Source organism: Myotis lucifugus, unplaced genomic scaffold, assembly GCF_000147115.1.
Source record: "Myotis lucifugus unplaced genomic scaffold, Myoluc2.0 scaffold_91, whole genome shotgun sequence".
NCBI classification, from domain to species: Eukaryota; Metazoa; Chordata; class Mammalia; order Chiroptera; family Vespertilionidae; genus Myotis; species Myotis lucifugus.
The window spans coordinates 4,377,661-4,402,377 of record NW_005871139.1 but is presented as its reverse complement, the minus strand read 5'-3'; the positions used below and the strand labels follow the sequence as shown (position 1 = coordinate 4,402,377).

Below are 24,717 nucleotides of genomic sequence, written 5' to 3'. Positions count from 1 at the left end.
AAAATACACCAGCCAATAGAGACATAGTACAATGTGCAGCGAAATCTGCAAACAATTTGCATTTTTTAGTTACCTATTCAACTACACCGCATTAAGAGCGTATCTGAAATTCTCTCAAAGTAGAAATGTTTCTACTTTGGTGGTTGTAACTATACAAGCCAATCTTCATTTTTTAAAGCTAAATTATGTGTATTCTTATTTACATGTTCAAAACAATGGTCAAAATGTTTTACAGTCAAGAATTATATATATAATTTTCATATTCAGTGAGTTATCCAATTTGCTTATGAGTCAACTGAAGTAAGATGAGTAGTTCCATGTTAACAAAACCCGCAGAATGTCTGGCTATGGTAAAAGGCAAAATACAGTACAGAGCGGGGAACTGGGTACCTCAGACTACCCCCTTATGTGAATTCATTAAACTCCCTTACAAAATTCTAAAATGGCATTAGATAAAAATACAAGTATATACAACAGATGAAAAATATGCAACATGCATGTAATTGCTTTAGTAACGTGCTGCTCACGCTATGTCAAAGCTCATGACTGTTAACATTTTTTTCATTTGCCATCACAGAATTCCCCTTTTCTGTGTGTTGTGTGATTGCAGAATCCCACAGGATGAGATGAAGGATACAATGTAGCCATCTCAGCTTATTTTACATCATTTGAAAGCTTGCTCCTGTCACGGGCTTTGGTCCTGTGGTTTCCCAGGAGGCCCCGGTAATCTCCACAAGGCCGGTTACATGTTATAAGCCACGTAGATGGGGTCTAACTGGTCAGCGAGGAAGCTGTCGCGGAGGTGCATCCTTTGCTTCTCTCCTCTGGAGTTGATGGGGATGACACCTGGGTCCACCACAACCACGACGCCAACGATGAGGTAATGCTCCTCCAGAACCACATTTGTCACTAAAGGAACCAGATCCAGAGCTTCCTGTTCAGAGCCACACAGTTCCACAACCACCACAAGCAGGTTGGTCCACGTGAAGACGGCACTGAAATTTCAATGACATTCATTTTAGATGTCAGTACATTTATCAGTCATCTTGTACAGTCAGCTACCCAAGACTTAGCCCCATTTCCCTAAGAACTGCCTTCTCTCTTAGCAGCCACGTCTGTAATATATAACCGTCCCCTATGATTACAGCTGATTAGCTGAGCCATCCAAAATCTCTTGGGAGTTTGGAACTGGGATTGGAAGTTGTTAGCTTGTCACCTGAACTGGGGACACGTGGACTTGAAAGTTCTGGGGTAGCCACATGTGCAGAGAATCACAGAGAATGGCTCTTCAGGGAGAAGAGAAAGAATGAAGTGGATGTCCACATGGCTCTAGCAAGTAAGAGGACAGTGGTTCCCGATGGCCTTGTCTCTACCTTTCCTGAGAACCAGAGTTAGAAATGTTTAGGAACCTCTGAGATAGGCAGGTATTCTTTCCATTAACTTTCTCTTTTGCTTAATTTTTTTTTGAAAAGTTTCTGTTATTTGCAATGTAAGAACTTTGACTAAGATAATACTCTTATCCCCAACAGGAAGGGAGTCGACTTGGCTTCCTCTGAACTTAGTGCCCCACGCAAGTGTGTCTCCTCTTATGCCATAAAAGTGCCATGAGGTAGTTAGTAAGTTGCTTTTCATTGAGTGGGATTGCTGGGTTAGAGGATATGACCTGACTTGTGATATGCAATGTTAAACTGCTTTAATACAGAGTCCAATCATTAAAGAAAAATGTTCACAATATCTGACTGCATTAAAAGTAGAATGTCAACCAGGCTGGGTAGCTCAAGTGGTTAGAGCATATGCCAAGGTTTTGGGTTTGATCCCCCATCATAGCACATACAAGAAGCAACCAATGGCCCAGCCGGTGTGGCTCAGTGGTTGAGCACTGACCTATGAACCCGGAGGTCACGGTTCGATTTCCGGTTGGGAAATATGACCAGGTTGTGGGCTTGATCCCCAGCAGGGAACATACAGGAGGCAGCTGATCAGTGATTCTCTTTCATCATTGATGTTTCTATCTCTTTCCCCCTCTCCCCTCCTCTCTGAAGTCAATAAAAATATATTTTAAGCCGAAACCGGTTTGGCTCAGTGGATAGAGTGTCGGCCTGCGGACTGAAGGGTCCCAGGTTCGGTTCCGGTCAGGGGCATGTGCCTGGGTTGCGGGCACATCCCCAGTGGGAGATGTGCAGGAGGCGGCTGGTCGATGTTTCTCTCTCATCGATGTTTCTAACTCTCTCTCTCCCTTCCTCTCTGTAAAAAATCAATAAAATATATTTAAAAATATATATATTTTAAAAAAAGAAGCAACCAATGAATGCATAAATAAGTGGAACAACAAATCGATGTTTCTCTTTCACTCTCCCCACTCTTTCCTCTCTCTCTCAAATCAATTAAATTTTTTTTATAGTCAATTGTCTAAAATTAGAGGGTTAACCATGGCACCCAGCTTCTCTGCATTTTCTTACACCTCATGGACATTATTCAGGTCTGGGGAGAGAACATTTTGAGACACAGAAGCGTCTGAAAAGCATGAGCAGCCTTTAAAAGCATTGTGGCCTTTTAGCAAGGGGAAAAAGAAAGAAACAAAAAACGAGTGAGGACACATTGATAAATATGTAGAGAAAAGAAATTGGGTGGATTCTGTATTGTTAATCCAGAATAAAAGCCAATATGAAAAAACGACAAGGTTTTAATTTTAAAAAATTTTAAGTCAATGTGAGGTTAAATGATCCCTTATCAGGGATAATGTAGGGGGATTTCCTACACTGAGAGGAAAATTAGACCATATAAAAGTAATGATCCTTTCATCTGCTTACCATTTAACAATTTAAAAGCACATTCTCATTGGATCCTCCCAATAATCAGGAAGTGACAGAGAAAGTATCTTACAGATGAGGGAAGCAGCCTAAGTGGGAGAGCAAGGCCTTTAAGCTCTTGGTCCTGTCCACCATTCTACTCTGACTCTAGAGCAGCGGTTCTCAACCTGTGGGTCGCGACCCCCTTTGGGAGTCGAACGACCCTTTCACAGGGGTCGCCTAAAGACCATCGGAAAACACGTATATAATTACATATTGTTTTTGTGATTAATCACTATGCTTTAATTATGTTCAATTGTAACAGTGAAATTGGGGGTCACCACAACATGAGGAACTGTATTAAAGGGTCGTGGCATTAGGAAGGTTGAGAACCACTGCTCTAGAGGCAGGAAGTCTATCATTAAAGAGGACTCGACTTTAATGGTCCTTAGAGCCGGTCTCAGGTCTCCATGGCCTCATCTGCCACAGCAGATGGCACACAAGACAGAATCAGTCTGCTTATTCTCTTAGGCCCCCTGAGTGCTATGTCTGTAGGTGGTAGGTGGTGCATTCAGCGGACTACTTAGTTTTCCTCGATACGACATTGGAGGTGGGAAGTCTAATCGGGGGTGAGGCTTACCATTCGGCAATGCTCCTGTGGATCCGAGACACTGAGGTCTCAATATCGATTGGGTGGTATCGTAATCCTCTCAGCTCCAGCGTTTCATCCAGAGCTCCCACCACATATAACGCATCATGACGCTCTGACAAAGAAAAAGAGAAATTTGGTTTATCAGACACATTTTGAGTACAACATAATATTAGAGTTAAGAGCAGAGTTCAGACTGCCTGCCGTGTCAGGTGGCTACATCACTCGCTGTGTAACTTTGGGCAAATTAGTCAAGCCTCTAGGTCCTGCTTCACCCTCTGTGAGACAAGATAAAAACATGGCTGTGGAGACCAACCAAAGGACTTGTATGCATGCATATAAGCCTAATCAATGGACACAGACACCAGGGGGCTGAGGGCATGAGTGTGGGGGGGGGCAATGGGGGGGTAAGGACACATATGTAATACCTTAATCAATAAAGAAAAAAAGTTAAAAAAACAAAACATGTCTTTGCCCTGGAGGGTGTAGCACTTTTGGTTTGAGTGTCAACCCGTGCACCCAAGGGTCGTGGATTCGATCTCTGGTCAGGGCACATACGGGAGGCAACTGATTAATGTTTCTCTCACATTGATGTTTCTCTCTCTCTACTGCCCTTCCTCTCTCTCTAAAAAAATCATTAAAAACATATAAAAAATAAAATCAATGAAAACAAATCCTTGGGCGAGGATTATCAAAACAAAACAAAACAAAACAAAACAAAACATGGCTGTTATTAGGATTAAATGAGATAATCCATGCAAGGTAGTTTATATGATGCCTGGTACATTGTAAGTGCTAAAAAATTAGCTATTACTACTACTACTGCTACCACCTGTACCAGGAATTGTACCAAATGCTGGGGAGACAAAGATGACAAAACAATTCCTGCTTTGGATACTATCTACTGGAGAAATAGACCCACAAACGGGCGTTCCATTGTAACGCAGTGAGCCCAGTGACAGGAGTGTGCACAAGGCATAGGGACCAGAGGATACGCCCAAGCTCTGCTCATAGGTTCAAGGAAAACCTAGAAGAGCCGAAGCCGGGCTGAGCTGTTAAGGATAAGTAGGAATTGGCCGATGATGGCTGGGGGAGGGGAGAATGGAGGGAAGTGAGGATTTGAGATGAAGAAGAAATGAACATGTGTCATTGTGTCTAGACATCTTCAAGGAGTCCAAGTATAAGGAGTAGGATTAGAGAATGTGGAGAGACTAGTTCTGGTTATTAATAGGGTTGTAATCTATCTATATTACTAATGAGTGCATTCTGTGTGCCAGGCACTGCTCTGGGCACCTAAATGCATCAATCCCCTGACTGGGAATTGAACCACGACCTCCTGGTTCATAGGTTGACTCTCAACCACTGAGCCATGCCAGCCGGGCTAGAGTTGGGTATTTTAAAATGCCTATTCATGCCACCAGGAACACAGGTTGAAGGCAGCAGTGAAGCCATGACAATGGACTGGGCAGAGGATGGCTGGGGGACTGCTTATACCAGAGCCTTGCCAAGCACTCTTCAGTCCAACATGCGACACTAAAGGGACAGAGGAGCACTTCTGCAGATGGCTCCTCTGCACTGATTCCCTGCCAGGGATTAGGGCTGGTACACGAGCATAGAAGAGCTAAAAGGTGAAATACCTGCCCCAAGGGCTTAGGGTCTGTGTTCTGCCTTTCACTGCTCATCAGGCACACCTCCAGGACTGAGGCTGTGCTGACCCACAGTTCAGGGGTGCTGACGTGGTACCCTGGGTGCTTACCTCCTAGGTGCTTTTCAGGGGCAAAGTCTTACTTTATATGCAGATGGATTCACACATGGATTAAAGAGTTGTAGGAGGGAATAGTTAAATACACATACACAATGCAGAGGCTGGCTGAGGAAGGCCAGCCAGTGCTCCTGGGTGAAATGCAAAGCAGGATGAAGGGGAAGAGTTGGCATGGGAGATGCATACCTCCAGTGGCCGCTGTGAGCTCAGTTCGGCGGACAAAACCAAGGTATCCTGTCCGAGCCCACAGTGTCTGAGCAGCATCCCCAAAGCTGAGGCGAGTGTTGAAATGATCAGCTTGAAGAGTCTCACTATCGTAGATGGTGTAGTAGCCACTGGCCGTATGGGGACTGTTTACCCAAATCTACAAGAAAAGGGCACTGGTCACATTTCCCAAGAACACATATTGTGACTAGTTTTTTCATCTCATTTTATATTAATAGCAACAACACAACTGCAATAAAGGCAACTGACATTTCAAGTATTCAGTGAGGTAAGTACTTTATATGCTTTATCTCATTCATTCCCGCCACATGACATGACAATATAGTTCACACTATTGTTATTCCCATTTTACAAATGAAAAAACAAGGAGTTAAGTAACTTGCCTAAAATGCGGAAACTAGGAGACTCACACCCAAGTCTGAGTGGCAGACACTACACTGCCTCCCTGGCTCATTTCTCAGCCTCTTTCAGAGTCTCACAAAGGTGTCATTCCTGTGCTTCTGAAATAAGGTATAGAGCCCTCAAGGAAACAATCCAGGGTATCTGAATTTACCACATAAACAACCAATAACTAAAAATGGTTGGTAACACTAAATAGGCGCCATTCTATGTGCATTACAGATACAGGTATTAATGCACGTAACTGTCACACAATTCTACTACGTAGGTGCAAATATTATCGATGGATGAGGAGACTGAGGCCCAGAGAGATTAAGTAACTTGCCCAACACTGAGAAGCTGCTAAGTGGTAGAGCCCAGGTCATCTGGCTCCTGTACCTACAACACTCCTCCCAGTACGCTGTGGGATGAAACAGTGTCCCTTAAAGATTTGGGGGAAGAAAAATTAAGACTTTAAAAACATTTTAATACTAATACAAAAATTAACACATTTGGGGATAGAATATAAAATTTGCATGAATTTTTGAAATTTAATCTTTGTGGCTCCTTCAATAAGTGGGAGGAGGTAGGATTTGCCCATTTTCCTTTTCAACTGAGGGATTATCAGTGGACAAATCTGGGACGAGTTCTAGTTTGGGTGCCTAAATCTTCTCTCCATCCTGGTCTCAATCTTCCTCTTCTGTCCATTTCAGTCTTGTGCTTTACAGAGGAAGATTAAGACTCTTTTAAAAGATGAAAATTCCTAATGGGGGAAAAGCACATCCACACTTTCTCTGACTTTGAAATATGAACCCTAAAGTTGTTCTCTGCTGACGTTCAGAGTAAAGGTGAAAGGTACACCTACCTCTCCAAGGTGAGAGTCTCCAACAGGCCCTTTGGTCTCGGGATTAACAATAACCACTTTCACTCCAGGTAAAATCTAAGAATCAAAGGGAAAACACAAAGACTCAATTAAAGTCTAATGACCTGCTCTCCCTTCCTCTACTGAGGCGAGGAGTGCACAAAGGCAGGAGCTAACTAAGATGGTGCTCACAGAATCGTCCTCAGTGGAGACCAGAGGTACAATAAGGTTCATCCTCAAAAGGAAACCAAAGAACCAACCAGTCTACTTCCTTCAAAGGGATGAGGAACTGCAGATCAGAATGATGTTAGGAATTTATAGACGGCCCTGGCCTGTGTTGCTCAGTGGTTAGAGTGTCCTCCTGAGAGCACGAAGGGTTGAGAGGTCATTCCCCATCAAGGCACAAACCTGGGCTGCAGGTTCAATCCCCACCCTGGTCAGGGGGCATGCGGGAGGGAGCCAATCAATGTGTCTCTCTCACATCAATGTTTCTCTCTCTCTCTCTCCCTTGCTCCTACCCTCCTCTAGAAGTCAATGGGAAAAATATCCTCAAGTGAGGATTAGCAACAACAATAAAACGAAACAAAACAAAAAGAATTTGTAAACTAACTTAACCTGTAACTGTCCTTTCCCACAATCTGTCTTGTTCACTGGATGGTGGCACTAAACCCCTTAAAGCAGGAAGGGCAGCAGTGAGGGGCTGCCTGCGAGACCGCACTCCGGTCCACAGTGAGTGCTAGAGCTGAGGGGCCTGGAGAGAGACAGAGGAAGGGAGCAGTTTTGCAGGAGACTAGAAAGACACTCGAGTGCGAGGACCTCCCTCAACAGGGAGGAGGAAGCAGCAGGTGCTGGCCGAGAGGATGGCTCAGGGCCTCTCTGGTCACCTGCATTCTGTCTCTTAAGCCTCCGTTTTCATCTTGGGTTTCTGGATGATGCAGTTACCTGAGAAGCCCTACAATGATTATCTGGGCTCGTACATCTAAAACCTCCAGGAAGGAAGAGACAGGGTCAGGCACCGTGATACAGCTCCTGAGGCACCCACTGCTAGCTGAGGCAGACGAAGATTGACAAGATGATAGGACCAACCTAAGCCCACTTCGAAAAGTTTAAACAGAAGAGGGAAATTGGAGGTAGTTCTCCGTGGGGTTGATCTACCACTGGAGGCTGGGCAGGTTCCCTCTTTCCCCCAATTTTCTCCTCTGCCTTCCAGAATTCCTAGAAGGGATTCTGGGGCATCATCACTTCTCGTCAAAGGGAGAAGAAACTTGAAAGCTTATACTGATGTTTTATTACCCTCAGTAAATGGTTTAAAACCGATATAGACTGCTTGGGTGGTAAACACACAATACAATATACAGATGATGTATTGTAAAATTGTATATCTGAAACCTATATAATTTTATTAACCAATGTCACCCTAATAAATTCAATTAAAAAAATAAAACTATAGCCCTTGTCAGTTTGGTTCAGTGGATAGAGCGTCAGCCTGCGCACCGAACGATCCCGGGTTTGATTCTGGTCAAGGGCACGGACCTCGGTTGCAGGCTCCTCCTGGGCTCGGGTCCTGGTCAGGGCTCATGCAGGAGGCAACAAATCGATGTGTTTCTCTCACATCGATATTCTCTCTGTCTTTCCCTCTCTCGTCAACCTCACTAAAATCAATGGAAAAATATCCTTGGGTGAGGATTAAAAAAAAACACCCACTATAAAAAAACCTGCTATAGATTGAATGTTCCCAATGAGGATTGGAAATCCTAATCCCCACTGTGATGGTATTAGGAGGTGACTTTGAGCGATGACTAAGTCAGGAGGGCAGAACCCTCATGGAGGGGATTAGTGAACGTATAAAAGAGACCCAGAGATTTCCCTCGCCTCTGCTGCCAGGTGAGGACGCAGTGACAAGAGGGCCATCTATGAGCCAGAAATCCTTTGCCAGAATCTGCTGGTGCCTTGATCTTCGATTTCACAGACTCTACAACCTTGAGAAGTAAGTTTCTGTTGTTGATAAGCCACCCAGTCTCTGGTATTGTTACAGCAGCCTAAATGAACTAAGATAATAATGAAATCTCTCCTTGAACATTTTAAAGCCTCATTCTAATCTAAATCTTACCCCATAGATAATCACTCCAATATTTTTAATCTCTTCCCCATTTTGGTTTCTCTTTGAACTACAAATATATATATATATATATAATCTCCCCTAATCTTAAACCACACCCCTCCCCTATCTGCCACCTATTTTTCTCCTTGTAACAGTTATAAAGATAGAACTGGCTCTTGTTCATCTCTCTACCTTGAATAAATGAACATTAAATTTTGCTGGTTTGTCAAATAAGAATTAACATGTCAGATTTTTAAAAATCTATGGAAATTAAGAAAATTGAAACGGAGTATTCTTCTTATGTATCCATATGAATTTGAAAGTATTGGCTCAGTTGAAATTGTTGAGTTATCTCCAGATTTCAGTTAAGTTTTGCCCTGGGTATTAATATGTTAAATGGCTTCAGGTTTCTTTAAAATGAACCACTTCTCCACAGAGACCACCTTCCCAATGGTTAACAAAACAAATTACCTTTCCAGACTCTGAGAGGAGCAAACTCTGGGGGGCACCCCGTTCCACAAGACGAACCCTGTAGAAGAACGATATTTACTATACATAAGCCTTTCACAAGTGATTGCACCATGTCAACTATAGCTATATAGTGCCTTCCCAAGACTCTAATTTGTCTCTCCTTCTTATGCTAGAGCAGGTTCTCAAACTTAGCATTACTGACATTTTGGGTCCAATAATGTTTTGTTACAATTTTTTGTGAGGGGCTATCCTGTGCAGTGTAGAATCGTTAGCAACATCCCAGTCCTCTACCCACTAGATGTCAGCAGCAGCCCACTTGTTGTGACAACCAAAAATATCTCGACACTGTCAAAAGTCCTCTGGAGGGCGAATCCCCCAGGCTGAGAAACACGGAACTCGTGAAATGTGCTACCTGTGCAGGCGGGGCCAGTGCCACGGGCGCCACGGGCACGCCGGTGAACACAGCTGACGTCAGTGGGACTTGGGAAAGGGTCACAGAGCCCGGGGCCAGGCTCACCTTGGGATACAGTTAAAATTCCTTTCTAAGTTGATGAGGGGAAAGGCTTTTACTCCTGGGGCTCAGATAAAGTACTGTTTCAAAAACCCTACTCCACCTCATTTATCTTGTCTGTCCCATCTTTTATTTTTAAACTTTCAGAGGGAAGAGTCTACCCATTTTGGTTTAATTTATATCAAAATACTTTTACACAGGCAGGAACTAAGTATTACATCTTAATATTAAAGAATAGTGCAGAAACTGTGAGAATGAAAGCTTTCTTCTTATAAATGTAAAAATTTTTCAGGTATTAATAATGAAAAATTATTTCCCTCTTTCCATGCCCCCTGGAAGATACAAACAAAGGATGAGGAAGGGGGCTGGCTTTCTTGAGGCTCAGAACTTTTTATGTTTAGGAACTCTAATAAGAAATGATCAAAATAAATCTACTGTACCTGTCATGTCTTAATGATTTCAGATCTACATACACAGTAGTTGGATCGGGCCCTGAGGTTCCCTAAAGAAAAATAAATCAATGCATGGTTTATTTAAAATTTAAATTACTATGTTTCCACATTTCATATATTTAAATAAAGAAAGAAGTAAGTTAGACATAGACATAAAAATGCAAACTCTATTTTGAAAGCTCACCCTCTTCAGCCAGATGCGGCAGGTGCAGTCAATGCCTAGAAGAGGCGCCTGGCCTGGCTTTGCCCTCATGTTTCTCTCTTCTCCTCCCTCGGGAGAGTGGGCCAGGGGCCTTCTCACAGAGGCAAGAGAAGCACTAAAGTTACCAGGCGAAGGCCGGTCCTCATCCCTGGACTTTAAAGCAGGGACGACTGCCTGGCCTGTGTGGCTCAGCGGTTGAGCATCGACCTATGAACCAGGAGGTCACAGTTTGATTCCTGATCAGGGCACATGCCTGGGTTGCAGTCTTGATCCCCAGTAGAGGGCCTGCAGGAGGCAGCCAATCAATGATTCTCTCTCATCACTGATGTTTCCATCTCTCTCTCCCTCTCCCTTCCTCTCTGAAATCAATAAAAATATATTTAAATAAATAAACAAATAAACAAATAAATAAATAAATAAATAAAGCAGGGACGACACAGGTCAGCATCCATGGGGATTTTCAAAATTAACACTGGCCCAACCTGAAAACAAAGGGCCCACAATTGGGCTCCACAGTTAAAGCTACGATGCTATTTAAAAGTCACCTGACCATGGTCATAGAAGACCTGAAAGTATCTACCCACGTATGCCACCTTCATTTACTCTCACTCTTGTCCACGCCTATGTTTTCCTTATTAGTCTCCAAGCTACATACAATCAGACTCAGTTCTTTTCTGTTATGTACCCAGGAATAACATGGCAATGTTGCCATCTGGTTGAAGAAAAGAATACAGACTTATTTGTACTTCCTTTGCAAAAAAGTTATAAAATATGGAGGAGACAGGAAAACAGAAGGGAAGATATAAACAAAATTCAAATAGGACTCAGAGTCTTCTTCAGTCATTGCTGTGGACCATAAAACTACTACGAAGAGTAAACATTTAGCACATGGGTGCTCAAAGGCCAGAAAAAGCTCCACGTGTGTAGCATCTAGCAACTTAGTGATTCCACAGAACGACTCTGTGAAGACAATACTCTTCTCTCCATCTTACGGATGAGCAAAATGAGGCACAGTGAAGTCACCATGGAAAGGCCACGGTCCCAGAGCAGGTGAGAGGAACGGGGCTCACACCAGGCAGACTGTTCGAGGCCTCTGCTCCAGAGCACCACACACCCCCCTTGCATTTTTTCCAAGCAAGATTTCATGAAAGTCACCTGTAAACATATTGCTACATTGACTCTTGATCCGAAAGTGGTGCTGACAGCTCGAGGGGACAGACCGATGTCTTTAAAGAGCTTGGAGAAGGACTGCTGGAGGGCAATTCGGGGCCGCTCCTCGGCCACTACCACACACGTCCGGATGCAGGAGAGGTTGATCCCTCTGGTCTGTAAGACACCATGCACGTGAGCTGAGGTTAGCAAGACCATCAGAGAACTGAATAGCTAGGGCCAGTGCTGTCTCTTTGGTCAGGAAAAGCCAAGGAACTGTGTATTCTCACCTCAGATAACCAGAGAAAAGACAGAAGTTCCCAGAAATGCCAAGGCTTCCACTGAAGTCATTACCTCCTGGTAAATGTGCTCATTCTCTATTTCTTTTCTCTTTCCTCTAAAAGTCTTGGGTTCCTCAGCAATCCATTTTCATCCCACCCCGTTTCTGTGCCTTGCATTTCTCCCTACTGCAAATTGGAGGCATGGGACTATGAGGAAGGGAACCTAGCACCCTGGAGATCAAATCTCTTGTCTTTTTTTCCTCCTTAAGGTCACATTTCTCTATTTAAGAAAATCTGGTGTCTTCTGACTCTCCCACATGCAGTCAGACATATGATCACTGGCTACACACATGAATGAGCTACCCCTTTGTCTCTGGGGCCCTCCCCAGTCTCTGATGTTCTGAGGTTGCAAATTCTATTGGGAAAAATCCTACTGGAGGTTAACAGTTCCTTTCATCTTTCTATCAAGTCATTTCCATTCAGCCTCCCAACCAGTTTCACCTTCTTTGCCACAAATTAAGACTCACATTAAACTCTGAAAGAGTGCATTAAAGTAGAAAGTGGAAGAGATAAACTTCCGGAGGTTTACAAAAACACCTGTTTGACTGCCTAGAGAAAACCAAGCAGGTATGTCTGTCAACCCCTCCTCAGCGTCCTACCTGTCCCATTTCTTTAAAACCCCCAGGACTGCTGTTTGTTGCAGCTGCTTCTTACCTTCAGCACCTCCACTTGGTTTCCAAGCCCCTTGGTGCAGAGCTCCATTACTGAATAGGAGCAGAATGTATCCCTTATTTTGTACTGGTTGACAGTGGCAAGCCAGAGGAAAAGGTTGTTTTCTAACTCCATAGGAGGAATTAAGATGGACTGGTGACCTGAATAGACACTGCAATACAAGAAGGCAAGAGCTGACATTAGCAAATCATCCTAGATATCTTGATGTTTTAAAACATCATCAATTCAACTGAGCAGGAAGGACAGTGTAGGGCCATATTAGATATAAAGGTTTAAGAATCAGCCTTGTTCATATGCAACTCACAACACAGTGTAACTATAAAATAGAGCAGACTGTGATACATGTAGTAACTGAGATGTGAATAAAGGACATCAACAAGATCACAGAATAAAGGGCAAGTCATCCAAACTGGGAAAGCTGGGGCTGGCGGGGGGCGGGGGGAGAGTTCAATGTGCAGGTGACAGTTGTGCTGGGGCTTGAAAAACGAGCAGGAATTTGACAGTGGCTGGAGGAAGTGAGGATGGTGATGAGAGTATTCCAGGCAGAGGAACAGCATATGCAAATGCAGAGGTATAAAATTACATGGTGTTTAAGGTTGACAGAAATAGTACCCCAGTGTGAAATACTAGAGCACAGGATGCATGGGGGAGTGATGAGACATAAGGCCAGCAGGGCTGGGATCAAACTGTGAAAGGGCTTAATTATCATATGAGGGATTTAGACTTTACCCAGTAGGCAGTCACTGCAGCTTTAAGTTGGGGCAAAACTAGCAACATGGAGGAGGGATTGGAGATACGAGACACTGAAGGCTGAGAGACAGTTAGCAGAGACTGCAATAGTCCAGCTGAGAGATGATGAGGGCTTGAACCCCGACAATGCAGCGGGATAAAAAGGAAGGAATAGTAGAGTCACATATCATATGTATAATCTGCAGCCATGAATCCTCAACTTCCTAAACCTGGGTATAGATCAGAATTACCAGGAGCCCAAGAGTCCTGCATTTGAAAAATACTGGAATTGGGGTCTCCACCTTCAGAGATCTAAGTAAGTATGGGGAAGGCCTATTAATTTTTTTTAGACCCCTAGGTGAATCCTATGTACAGACAGGTTTAGGAACAACTGAGCCAAAGGACATGACATTTAAATGGATGTGAGACATAAAGACAGAGAAGTTGGAGATAATGCCCAAGTTCCTAGTTTGGGCCCCAAGGTGAAGGACCCATCCTAACAAAGATGGAGACACAGAAGGGGCTGTTGAGTTGCACGCAGCTGGGAAGGACCCATGGAGATGTCCACTAGGAGGTGAAAATGCAGGTATGAGGCGAGGTTCCCTGGGCGGCTAGTGGGAGGAGTGGCAATGCTGTTCCATAAGAAACAATCTGGCCAGGACGGACGCGCTACTTTCCAGCCACATGCTATTATCCCACCTCATTATATTCCTTCCTGCCAAGCCAGGGGGTGCATTCTGGCTGTCACAGCTGACACATTTCACCCAAGTATCATCCTTCTACTTGGCTCTACTTCTAAAGAGAGGATTACAGGACAGAGCAGAGAGCAGGTAATAAGATCACTAACCTTTTGCATGAGGCATAAAACTATAGAAAAGAAAAAGGGAATATAAACAAAACTAAATCAACATCAGAGATATATTAGAAGTAGAAATTCTGGAAAAATCGGTATCTTATTGAAACTTTCCCAGATTAAGGGAGCAAAGGGAAGGCTGAGATGGTTATGGCCTTCACAGACACGCCTACACATTCTGTTTCTTTGCTTTTCCATTCCTACCTGCAGAGACACCAGAGTGCAAAGCCAAGTCCACAGTAAGGGTCAAGGCAGATGGCGATCTGCCGAGAAGAATACAATTCACACTGGAGCTTGATGGCTCTGCAGAGAGCATTGACTGCCGAGTGGGACATCTGGAAAGCAAGGAACATGGCACAGGATGGAACAGGCGTCCCACAGGCAGCTTCGAGTCCCCCAAACTCCTCAAAATGATGTATATTTTTCATTGGTTCTAAAAGCTTACTCTCACTTCAGGTAACAAATTTCTGTTCATTAGTCAACTCTGAGTTTTATGAAATATGAATCTGTAATTTCATACTGTCTTTAACTGTAACTCTTATTATCTGTTAGCTTCTATGCTAGGTTCAGAACATGGCATAACACAAATTCCTTGGGATAACTTATTCCGGAAGAGCCGATGCTCTTATTTAAATATAGCAGGGACCCTTGATCCTCCGCCTACCCTCTCTGGTACAACCAGCTGGCCTCTACAGCTGAAGTCCCTGGGGCAGTGGTCATCTCTATTTTCTGCAGGCCTGGCATTTGACCAGCATCCAGTGAGTGAGTGAATATACACAGACTAGTCTACCTTCACTCCTGTAAGCATGCCCGTTGTAGAGACACTAAAGTCAAGATACGCCAACATCTCAGGAGTGGGTGGTTTATACAACTGAGGCAACTTCTTCCTGGGTAAATCATCTGCAAGGAAAAGAAAAAATCTGATGTCAATCACAGATGTTGGAACATGAAAACCGTTGCTCTTTTACTGGTTTTCTGTGGCCTTGTGATGGCCAAATTTAGCTTCTGGGATTTGGGAAAGCTTAGGCTTCTCGTATTTAACCAAGCAGCTTATGTGTGTCACTCCTACACGTGGGCTGGAGTTAAGGGCACCGATAGGCAGTATAAACAAGCAAATCTGTATCAGGCAAATGTATTTACTAGAAGGGAAGTGAGGGGCATAATAACATAGTTCTGTAGTTGAAAACTAAGAAAGCACACTGCTGGCATTCAAATCCCAGCTCTGCCATTTTTCAGTGATTTGACCTTGAAGTTATTTAACATCTTTGTGTCTGTTACCTCATCTCTAAAAGGTATTAATACCTACTCTCATAGAATTGTTGGGAAGTTAATTCACACAAAGCAATTTGAAAATAACTGACTAAAATGCTCAAATAGCTTATTATTATCATGCTGGTTTCAAGTTAAAGTTCATTACTTACAGTTTAAGTACATGTTATATTAGTCATGGACTGCTTTAAAAGTTATTCTTCTACAAATTAACTTGGTAGGTGTTTTTTTTTAATATATTTTTTTTAATTGATTTTTTACAGAGAGGAAGGGAGAGAGATAGAGAGTTAGAAACATCGATGAGAGAGAAACATCGATCAGTTGCCTCCTGCACATCTCCTACTGGGGATGTGCCCGCAACCCAGGTACATGCCCTTGACCGGAATCGAACCTGGGACCTTTCAGTCCGCAGGCCGACGCTCTATCCACTGAGCCAAACCGGTTTCGGCAACTTGGTAGGTTTTTAAAAATTATAATCTAGAATTAGGAATTGAGTTCCTTTCTCATTTATTTATATACTCATTCCTTTCCCCCCAAATTTGCTTTATAAATATGTCAAAACCAAGGCTATCAAGTATATCTCTGGCCCAACAATGTCTCTTCAATGGCTCCTTTGGCTTTCTGGATCAAGAAACAATTCTGACTCTGACTTAAAAAAATATATATATATATATTGATTTTCAGAAAGAAGAAGGAAGAGGGAGAGAAACATCAATGAGGGAGAATCATCAATCGGCTGCCTCCTGCACGCCCCCTACTGGGGATCGAGCCTGCCACTCAGACATGTGCCCTAACCAGGAATCAAACAGTGGCCTCCTAGTTCATGGATTGACACTCAACCACTGAGCCACACCAGCTGGGCCTGACTCTGACTTTTAAATCTCTTTATTACTGGGTGCCCATCTCTGGTCAAACCAAAGACCTTCTCTATCACCTTCAACCCACCTTTGTGTATGAGAGGGGCATTTATGTGCCTAAAGAAACCTTCCTAGAAAAAAAAAGAAAGAACCCTTCGTGACCCAGCCAGTGTTGCTCAGTGGTTGAGTGTTGACTCATGAACCAATAGGTCACAGGTTTATTCCTGGTCAGGGCACATGTCAAGGCTGCGGGCTCAATCCCTAGTAGGGGGCGTACAGGAGGCAGCCAATGAATGATTCTCTCTCATCATTGATATTTCTATCTCCTTCTCCCTTCCTCTCGGAAATCAATAAAAAATATATATATTCTCATAGCTGAATCACAGTCCATATTTCAGGTCTTCCTGAAATGTGAATGAGTCCAATAACCATAGTACATCTATCTGCATCATTAACACCAACACATTTATTATATACTTGAGGTCCAGTGCACGGATTCATGCACCAGTGGGGTCCTTTGGCCTGGCCTGCGGGGATCGGCCGAAACTGACTCTCTGACATGGCCTGAGGGGTCCCGGATTGTGAGAGGGCACAGGCCAGGCCGAGGGACCCCATCGGTGCACGATCAGGGCCAGGGAGGGACTGTGAGAGGGCTCCAGGGCATGTCTGGCCCATCTCGCCCAGTCCCAATCGGCCGGACCCCAGCAGCAAGCTAACCTACCAATCGGACACTTAGCATATTAGGCCACTATACTGGATGACTGTGCTTATGTCCTTAAGTTACAAAAAAAATCTAGTTTAGCATCTGGCACACAATAACCACAAACACATGTCATCCCTGCATTTAAACCCATATAAATGTTCCTGAGGTGGATACCATGTGGTACTTACTGAAAGCAGGGTAGGGAGGAAATTCATGGTTAAGAGGCTGGAAATGGAGCCAAACTGACTGGGTATGTCAGTGCTACCACTTAACCTCCCTGTGCCTCAGTTTTCATATTTGTAAGATGAGGATACAAATTGCATCATTTTATTAGGGTTGGTGCAAGGATAAAATTAGGTTATACATGTTAGATGTCTGACACATAGTTAGGGCTCAACTAAAGATGTTATGATTATGTGTGAAGTGCTTTACATTATGTCAGTTTAATCTTTAAAACACCACAAAGTAGTTATTACAACCCCCATCGTATAGAAAGTTTTGCCCAAGTTACTGGTGATACTCAGAGAGGAACAGAGTCTTAGGACTTAAACCCTGTCTGCCAAACTCCATAACTCACACTCCCCCCTATCCCACCATTCTCCAGGTGGCCATGCGTCTTATTCCCTTCTTTAGTAGAAATGCCGTTTAACATTCATGCAAACTTTATGGTTTTCAAAGAACTTTCATATCATATTGCATTCGATATTCTAAGTATGTGAATCAGGCAAGGGCAGGTAGTATTTTAGAAAAGGGTAATCTCAGACAAGATTATATAGAGAACTAGAAGCCCAGTACAAGAAATTTGTGCACTCGGTGGGGGGGAGGGGGGTGTTCCCTCAGCCTGGCCTGCACCCTCTCGCAGTCCAGGAGCCCTCGGGAGATATCTGACTGACGGCTTAGGCCCGCTCCCATCAGTTGGATATCATTAGCGCTGCCGCGGAGGCAGGAAAGGCTCCCGCCACCACCACTGTGCTTGCCAGCCGTGAGCCCAGCTTCTGGCTGAGTGGTGCTCCCGCTGTGGGAGCGCACTGACCTCAGGGGGCAGCTCCTGCATTGTGTGTCATAGCGACCGGTCATTCCACTGTTCGGTCGATTTGCATATTAGCCTTTTATTATATAGGATAATACTAAAGCTTGAACTACAACCAGGTCTTCTGACTCCTAGTCCAATGCTGTTTCTACTATATCACATCTAGATCAAGACTGTATCAGATCTCAAGTGTTTTACATGGCCCTACATGTACATGGTCATATCCAGCATAAAAACCTAACCAACATTTGATGATGCCTAGAGTAACAGCAACATACTGTCTTGAGGGGCCTTAGCATGTTGTGATGTGCTTCTCTGGGTCTGGCTGTTGCAGTATCCAGCCTTTTGGTAAGGCAAGCTGACAGGGTATTAAGTTTTGTCTGTCTTATCAGAGGGAACGTGTTGTGATGTAAGAGCTACGTAAACATCTTTGGCATAAGAATCGAGGAACTTTCAGGGAGTAAATGCTCTTGTTCCTTCAACTCTAGAGGAATCTCCCCTTCACCTGTGTCAATGATGGTTGGCCAGGTTTTCACATCCACAGTTGCGGCTGCCTCTCGCGACTTCAGTAACCTCATTAGCATCTGCGTGGTGAGAATGCAGGCGGCTTTGCTGACCTAGAAAACAAATGAACAGAAATAAGCATCAGGAGGCTTAGCCCGCATGTAGCACCAGAGACGTTGGCTGCTGCTAAGAGCAACTCACACACCACACTGGACAGGGCACATCAGTGTTTTAAACATACACACAGGACAGCGGAGGTCAGTGCTTCCCCTTACATCTGTCCTCTGGTGATGTGTAACTCAGAGTGATGGACTTGTTCACGCACAAGTTTTTGTTGTTTGTTTGTTTGTTTAAATACCCACTACCACAAATCATGCAGTCGCGTTTCCCACATCTGGGGAAACTGCACATCTGGGTGCAACGGATAAGCCTCGCCCTGGGAAAACCACCTTTGCGATCATGGCATCTCCCCTGCCAGGTAAGTATACGGTGTTGTTCACAGTAGTGATTCTCAGGGGGTGTTCCATAGTTACAATCTCAGTATGGATCCTGCACTCTTTGGGTTTCATGAAGACCAAAATAAAATAAAAACATGGAATTGTAGTGCTCAGGAAAGGAGTTGGTGTTTGTGACAGTTTGGTGAATGGTTGGTAAAACTAACCAAACCTAGAACATATGCTGAATTTGAGGGACTCTGTGCTCTCACAGAAACTGCTGCTCACCCACACACACAAACACAAAACGACTGGCCTCCCCATAAACCGTGTCAATGGGAGGAAACTTCCCTCCCTGCTGCTCCGGCCTGCCTTGCAGAATATGACAAGGGCATTTTGTTGAACTGAACTTTGTAATAAAATCATCTGTGGTGAACACAGGTTTTATGCTGCAAGCTCCAACTGCTGACAGAGCAGCAGTTCTTAAACAAGTGTTACATAAATTGGAATTTTGTAACTCTTTGCTTTAAAGGACATTAGGACATGATGCAATAAAGATTTATCTTATTTTCTTTAATTCTCATATTCTGCAGAAGCTTCTGTCACTTTCAGAGCAAGCTCTGGACACTTCTTTAAAACTATGCTGGATACATACTGAATTTATAAAATTAAGCAAAATAAAAGTGATCTAACACTGGGGAGAATTCAGTTTGGCAAATAAAATTACCTTGGTTATTGTACAGAAAAAAACCCAGAACATTTTTTTAAAAGAAGGGATCGACCAATGAATGCATAAATAAGTAGAACAACAAATTGATGTTTCTCTCTCTCCCTCCAATCAATCAATAAAAATAAAAAAGGGGAAAAACAAGTTTTATAGAGAGTTACTATGATAGTTTTACCTCTTTAATGTTCATGATAATGCACATAATTCTGTATCTCATCAATAACCACTTTCCCATACTCTTCCACTGAATAACACTGGTCAATTTGGTCAGATTAAGAAAAAACAAGCTGTTTTTAGGAGAAAGATTTGACTTTCTGACTAATAGAACTGGAGAATTAGTAAGAATCCTCAGCTGTCTAAATCGGGACTTTATGAGATGAGGACAAGGTAAACCTGGTACTCACATCAACAATCATGCGGACGGTGGGCAACGTGGCGGTAAGGTTCTGAGCATGAGGAGGCCGGACAGTCACAGGAACGCACCCCGCATACAGGCAGCCATAGAATGCAGCGATTAACTCGATGCCTGCAAGACAGTCAGCTGCTTAGCTGCCTAGCATCACTGTGAAACTAACAGGCACACCTTCCCAAACTAGTTCATTAAATCATGTGTCAAATGGGTTATTCAGACTATAACATAACAGAGACACTAGCAGAAGAAATTTTTAAAACTGAGAAGGAATAGAAGGGGAAGGAGAAAGCACATAAAACAACTTAAAAAGAGAGAGAGAGGGAGAGAGAGAGAGAGAGAAGACAAGAATCAATAAGAAGAAAGGAAGTCAGACGTAAAGAAAACTCTTGAAAGATACCCCAAGAAAGTGTTTTGGTTTCATTACTTGATGTCACTTAGGAGAATTAACTGCAGAAATTAGGGATGTCGAACTTGGTAAATAAGAGAAAGGGAAAAGGAGAGATGAGGAACACACGAGTTTTCTCTAAATCTGTAGAAGGCCACCCCAGGTGAAGAGCAATTTAATTTCTAACACGTGGCTCCATCAGTGGGTACAAGTTTTAGGGAGGTAATATGAAGAAGACTCTGCAATATCAGGACTTAGCAGGTGGCCTCCTCAGAAAGTGTTCTGCTCCATCACCATGTCATAATAAACTGGTCGATGGAAGACAGTAAGACAGGAACACCATAGGAAGGATTCCTTTACCAGCTGACCTTTTAAGAAATCTTCCTATCAATGTAAATAAAATGGCATAGTAATCACAAAGCAAAATGAAATAAAAGACCAAAGAAGGCTGGATATATGAGTGGGTTAGGTGGAAGAAGAATAAAGAAAGAGACAACTCACATATTTCACCTAAAATTTTGAATATTTACATCTAACTGTCATCAAATAATTCAGAGTCCCTCTGTGAGGAGAAGGTTGTTGAATTAAATTAGAGCATGGAAGATGAAAACAGCAATAAAAGAGGAATATACTACACATCAATTACGATATGAACAACTTAAAGTCAAAAGAGTTCATGGACAACTTTCTTTTGGAAACTGGGTAAAATGGTCCCATTTCTCAACATTCCTACAAACAAAGCATCTCAAAAGTCAGGAAGTCTTCATTCATTCATTCAATAGTTACCACAGTGCCAGGCACTATGCTAGAGAATGAAAATAGAGAGTAAATACAAAAGACCCAGTCCCAGCAGAGCCATCATGCTGCCTCACTACATTAACTCGAATCTTAGCCCGTGTGCAAGGGTCTTCGGAAGTCGGGAGGTGCACAGCCTACATGGTCATGCGGGTGGCCCTGAGTTCCTGTCCTCTTAGCCTGTAGCCTAGTAATGGATCCTAGGTGCAGTCTCCCAACTCAACACTTACCAGGTGGATAGAGCAACACCACATTGTCGCCTGCATTTAGATGTCCCTTATCACCGAGAACTGACGCAATCCTCTCTGCTCGCTTGTGAAGCTGGAGGCAGCTGGCTGTGCACACAGTTGTGCCCTTTAAACAGGAGGAAATATAGATCATTAAGAAAATAAAACAGTAACAAGTATAGCCAATTTGATATTATACCTAAAAGACTTGTGCCATGGTAGATTGTTTTTAGCTATTTATCAATTCCAGTGAAAATCCCTCTGGTGCCAAAGGACATTCTTTTTCAATGCCTAAAGGTACTTAGGGAATATCAACATTAACTTAAATCAAACATATGTACTTACAGTCTTTCTTGCTTAAAATAGCTTTAGCAATACACAGGGATTGTTTTCATTTAAATGAGGAAATAAGAGTAAAGGGAAAATAAAGGGACTGCTAAGTAGGTTGAGGGCAGGACAATCAATGCTGGCCATGTGGTCATGTGCATTTGCTGGGCATTAAGCACATATTTGATTGAGTTTCTAACAGCAAAGATGTAAACAAAACAAAAACAATCAGTGTTACTAGCTAATAATAAAGATTAGCAGATTAGAAGATGGACAACTATTACTGATCCTGAGAATAATTTCCCCTGTGGGTCTTCATAAATATCCTTATTATCAACTAGAGGCCTGGTGCACAAAACTTGTGCACGGGGGGTGGTGGGGTGGGGAGCAGAGGGCTGTCCCTCAGCCTGGCCTGCACCCTCTCACAATCTGGGACCCCTTGGGTAGGGTCCCTAGGCCTGGCCTGCAATCAGGGCCTATTGGGGCTTTCCTTCCCCCGGCTGCTGGCAGCTGGCCCCACCCCCGCCGCTGCCACTGCTTGCCATCTGTGCTCTGCTGTTGCCCCCTCCCCCGCCACCAGTCACCTCCCTCTGCAGGTGACAGGTGTGGGGTGCGATCGCTTGGCTGGCCTGGGTCTCCCTCTGCAGGGCAATCGCTGGCCGGCCCCACACACCTGCCACAGTGTCGCTGGCTGGTGGCCTGGGTCTCCCTCGGTGGGGTGATGGATCGCAGGGCCCCCAGATCGATCATCCTGCAGAGGGAGGCCCTGCCCACCTGCTGCAGCACTGGCGGCTGGATAGCCTGGGCCTCCCTCTTTGAGGCAATCAACTGCAGGGCTCTGCTATCGATCGCCCAGCAGAAGGAGGCCCCGCCCACTTGGCCGGGGCTCCGAGATTGATCACCATGTGGAGGGCCTTCCCCCCACCCCCTGATCGATTGTCCCATTGGCTGGTGGCCTGGGCCTCCCTCTGCAGGGTGATTGTGGGGCGATGGCGGGGCCCCCCTGACCAATCACATCACAACCACCTTGGCTTGCCTGGTGCCAGTGCGTGTCATAGTGTGGTCATCCAGAAGGTCATTCAGCTGTTCAGTTATTTGGTCAATTTGCATATTATGCTTTTATTATAATAGATTCAAGTTTCACTAGCCTGGGCTTTTTAAACTCCTTTCCCTTGTAAAAATTTCCCACAAAAAGGAAGGTGCATAAAATATAAAGCAGCCCGGCTACTGTGGCTCAGTGGTTGAGTGTCAACCTATGAACCAGGATGAGAGAATCATTGATCGGCTACCTCCTACACACCGTCCACTGGGGATCAAGCCCGAAACCCGGCATGTGCCCTTGACCAGATTTGAACCCGGGACCCTTCAGTCCGCAGGCTGACACTCCATCCACTGAACCAAACCAGTTAGGGCTGAATAGTTTCTTTTAAAAATAACATATTTTTAATTTCAGTAATATAAAATAGGGACATGTTCCATATAGAAAATTTGGAAACTATAGATAAATACAAGATGTAACCACTATTATATAAATTCACAAGAAACATTTTAAAAAAGGTATCATATCTGCCCTGGCTGGCGTGGCCCGGTTTGTTGGAGTGTCGTCCTGTGCACAGAAGGGTTGTGGGTTCAATCCCAGTCAGGGCACATGCCCCAGTTGCAGGCTAATCCCCAGTCGGGGTGCGTATGGGAGGCAACCTACTGATGTTTCTCTCTCTCCCTTCCTCTCTCTCTCTCTAAAACCAATAAAAACATATCCTCGGTGAAACTTGACTCAGTTATTTTTTTAAAAATATATTTTATTGATTTTTTTTAAAATATATTTTATTGATTTTTTACAGAGAAGAAGGGAGAGGGACAGAGAGCCAGAAACATCCATGAGAGAGAAACATCCATCAGCTGCCTCCTGCACACCCCGCCACGGGGGATGTGCCCGCAACCAAGGTACATGCCCTTGACCGGAATCGAACCTGGGACTCTTCAGTCCACAGGCCGACGCTCTAGCCACTGAGCCAAACCGGTCAGGGCTTGACTCAGTTATTGAAACACTTTTAAGTATGTTTGGAATAACTTGGGCATTAATCTACTTTTTCAACTACCAATTGTAGGATATGTAAATATAGGCCAAATATTTCTGGTGCAAATTTAGCACTTGAATGAAAAAGTACTCTAAGTTTAAAAATACACATAGACTTAGAAGATTTCACATATACATGTTAAATATATAATTAATAATTTTTATATTGACATGTTGAGTTGATAATATTTGGGAGATATTTGGTTAAATAAACATATTAATTTTAATTGCTTAAAAAAAACATATCTGCCCTAGCCGGTTTGGCTCACTGTATAGAGCGTTGGCCTGCGGACTGAAGGGTCCCGGGTTCGATTCTGCCCGGAGGCACATGCCTGGGTTGCGGACTTGATCCCCAGTAGGGGGCATGCAGGAGGCAGCCTGTCAATGATTCTCTCTCATCATTGATGTTTCTATCCCTCTCTCTTCCGCTCAATAAAAATATATTAAAAACAAAACAAAACAAAACAAAAAACATATCTTAGGGTGAGGATTAACAAATACATGCATAAATAATTGTTTTAAAAAGGCATCATATCATACTATCTTCCAGAGGCTGTCTAAGTGAAAATGTGGCCTCTGTCCAGCTGGTGTGGCAAAGTGGACTAAGCATGGTCCTATGCACAAAGAGGTCACCAGTTTGATTCCTGGTCAGGGCATAAGCCCGGGTTTCGGGCTTGATCCCCAGTAGGGGGCGTGCAGGAGGCAATCAATCAATGTTTCTCTCTCACTGACATTTCTATCTCTCTTCCCCTCTCCCGTCCTCTGAATACAATATTCTGGTGAACCATCATTAGAAAGCAGTAGTTAAATGCATTCAAATAATT

General features: G+C 43.7%; 1 protein-coding gene and 1 non-coding gene across 2 annotated transcripts in view; both read right to left on the bottom strand.

Moving 5' to 3' along the window:
* Nucleotides 1–478: 478 nt before the first annotated feature.
* DIP2B (disco interacting protein 2 homolog B) overlaps nucleotides 479–24,717 on the bottom strand; it is a 150,026-nt gene continuing 125,787 nt past the window's right edge. Inside the window, exons 27-39 of the mRNA XM_014458244.2 lie at nucleotides 21,493–21,616; nucleotides 20,075–20,196; nucleotides 18,511–18,622; nucleotides 14,937–15,046; nucleotides 14,351–14,481; nucleotides 12,547–12,715; nucleotides 11,558–11,728; nucleotides 10,189–10,250; nucleotides 9,238–9,295; nucleotides 6,669–6,743; nucleotides 5,387–5,564; nucleotides 3,430–3,553; nucleotides 479–995 (exon numbers count right to left, since the gene is read on the bottom strand). Coding sequence (XP_014313730.1) covers nucleotides 743–995; nucleotides 3,430–3,553; nucleotides 5,387–5,564; nucleotides 6,669–6,743; nucleotides 9,238–9,295; nucleotides 10,189–10,250; nucleotides 11,558–11,728; nucleotides 12,547–12,715; nucleotides 14,351–14,481; nucleotides 14,937–15,046; nucleotides 18,511–18,622; nucleotides 20,075–20,196; nucleotides 21,493–21,616 — 1,689 coding nt within the window. The 3' untranslated portion in view covers nucleotides 479–742. The remainder of the gene's footprint in view (nucleotides 996–3,429; nucleotides 3,554–5,386; nucleotides 5,565–6,668; nucleotides 6,744–9,237; nucleotides 9,296–10,188; nucleotides 10,251–11,557; nucleotides 11,729–12,546; nucleotides 12,716–14,350; nucleotides 14,482–14,936; nucleotides 15,047–18,510; nucleotides 18,623–20,074; nucleotides 20,197–21,492; nucleotides 21,617–24,717) is intronic.
* On the bottom strand, nucleotides 18,834–18,995 carry LOC111826640. Its single transcript, XR_002829993.1, has one exon. It is a non-coding gene; the product is annotated as a U1 spliceosomal RNA (small nuclear RNA).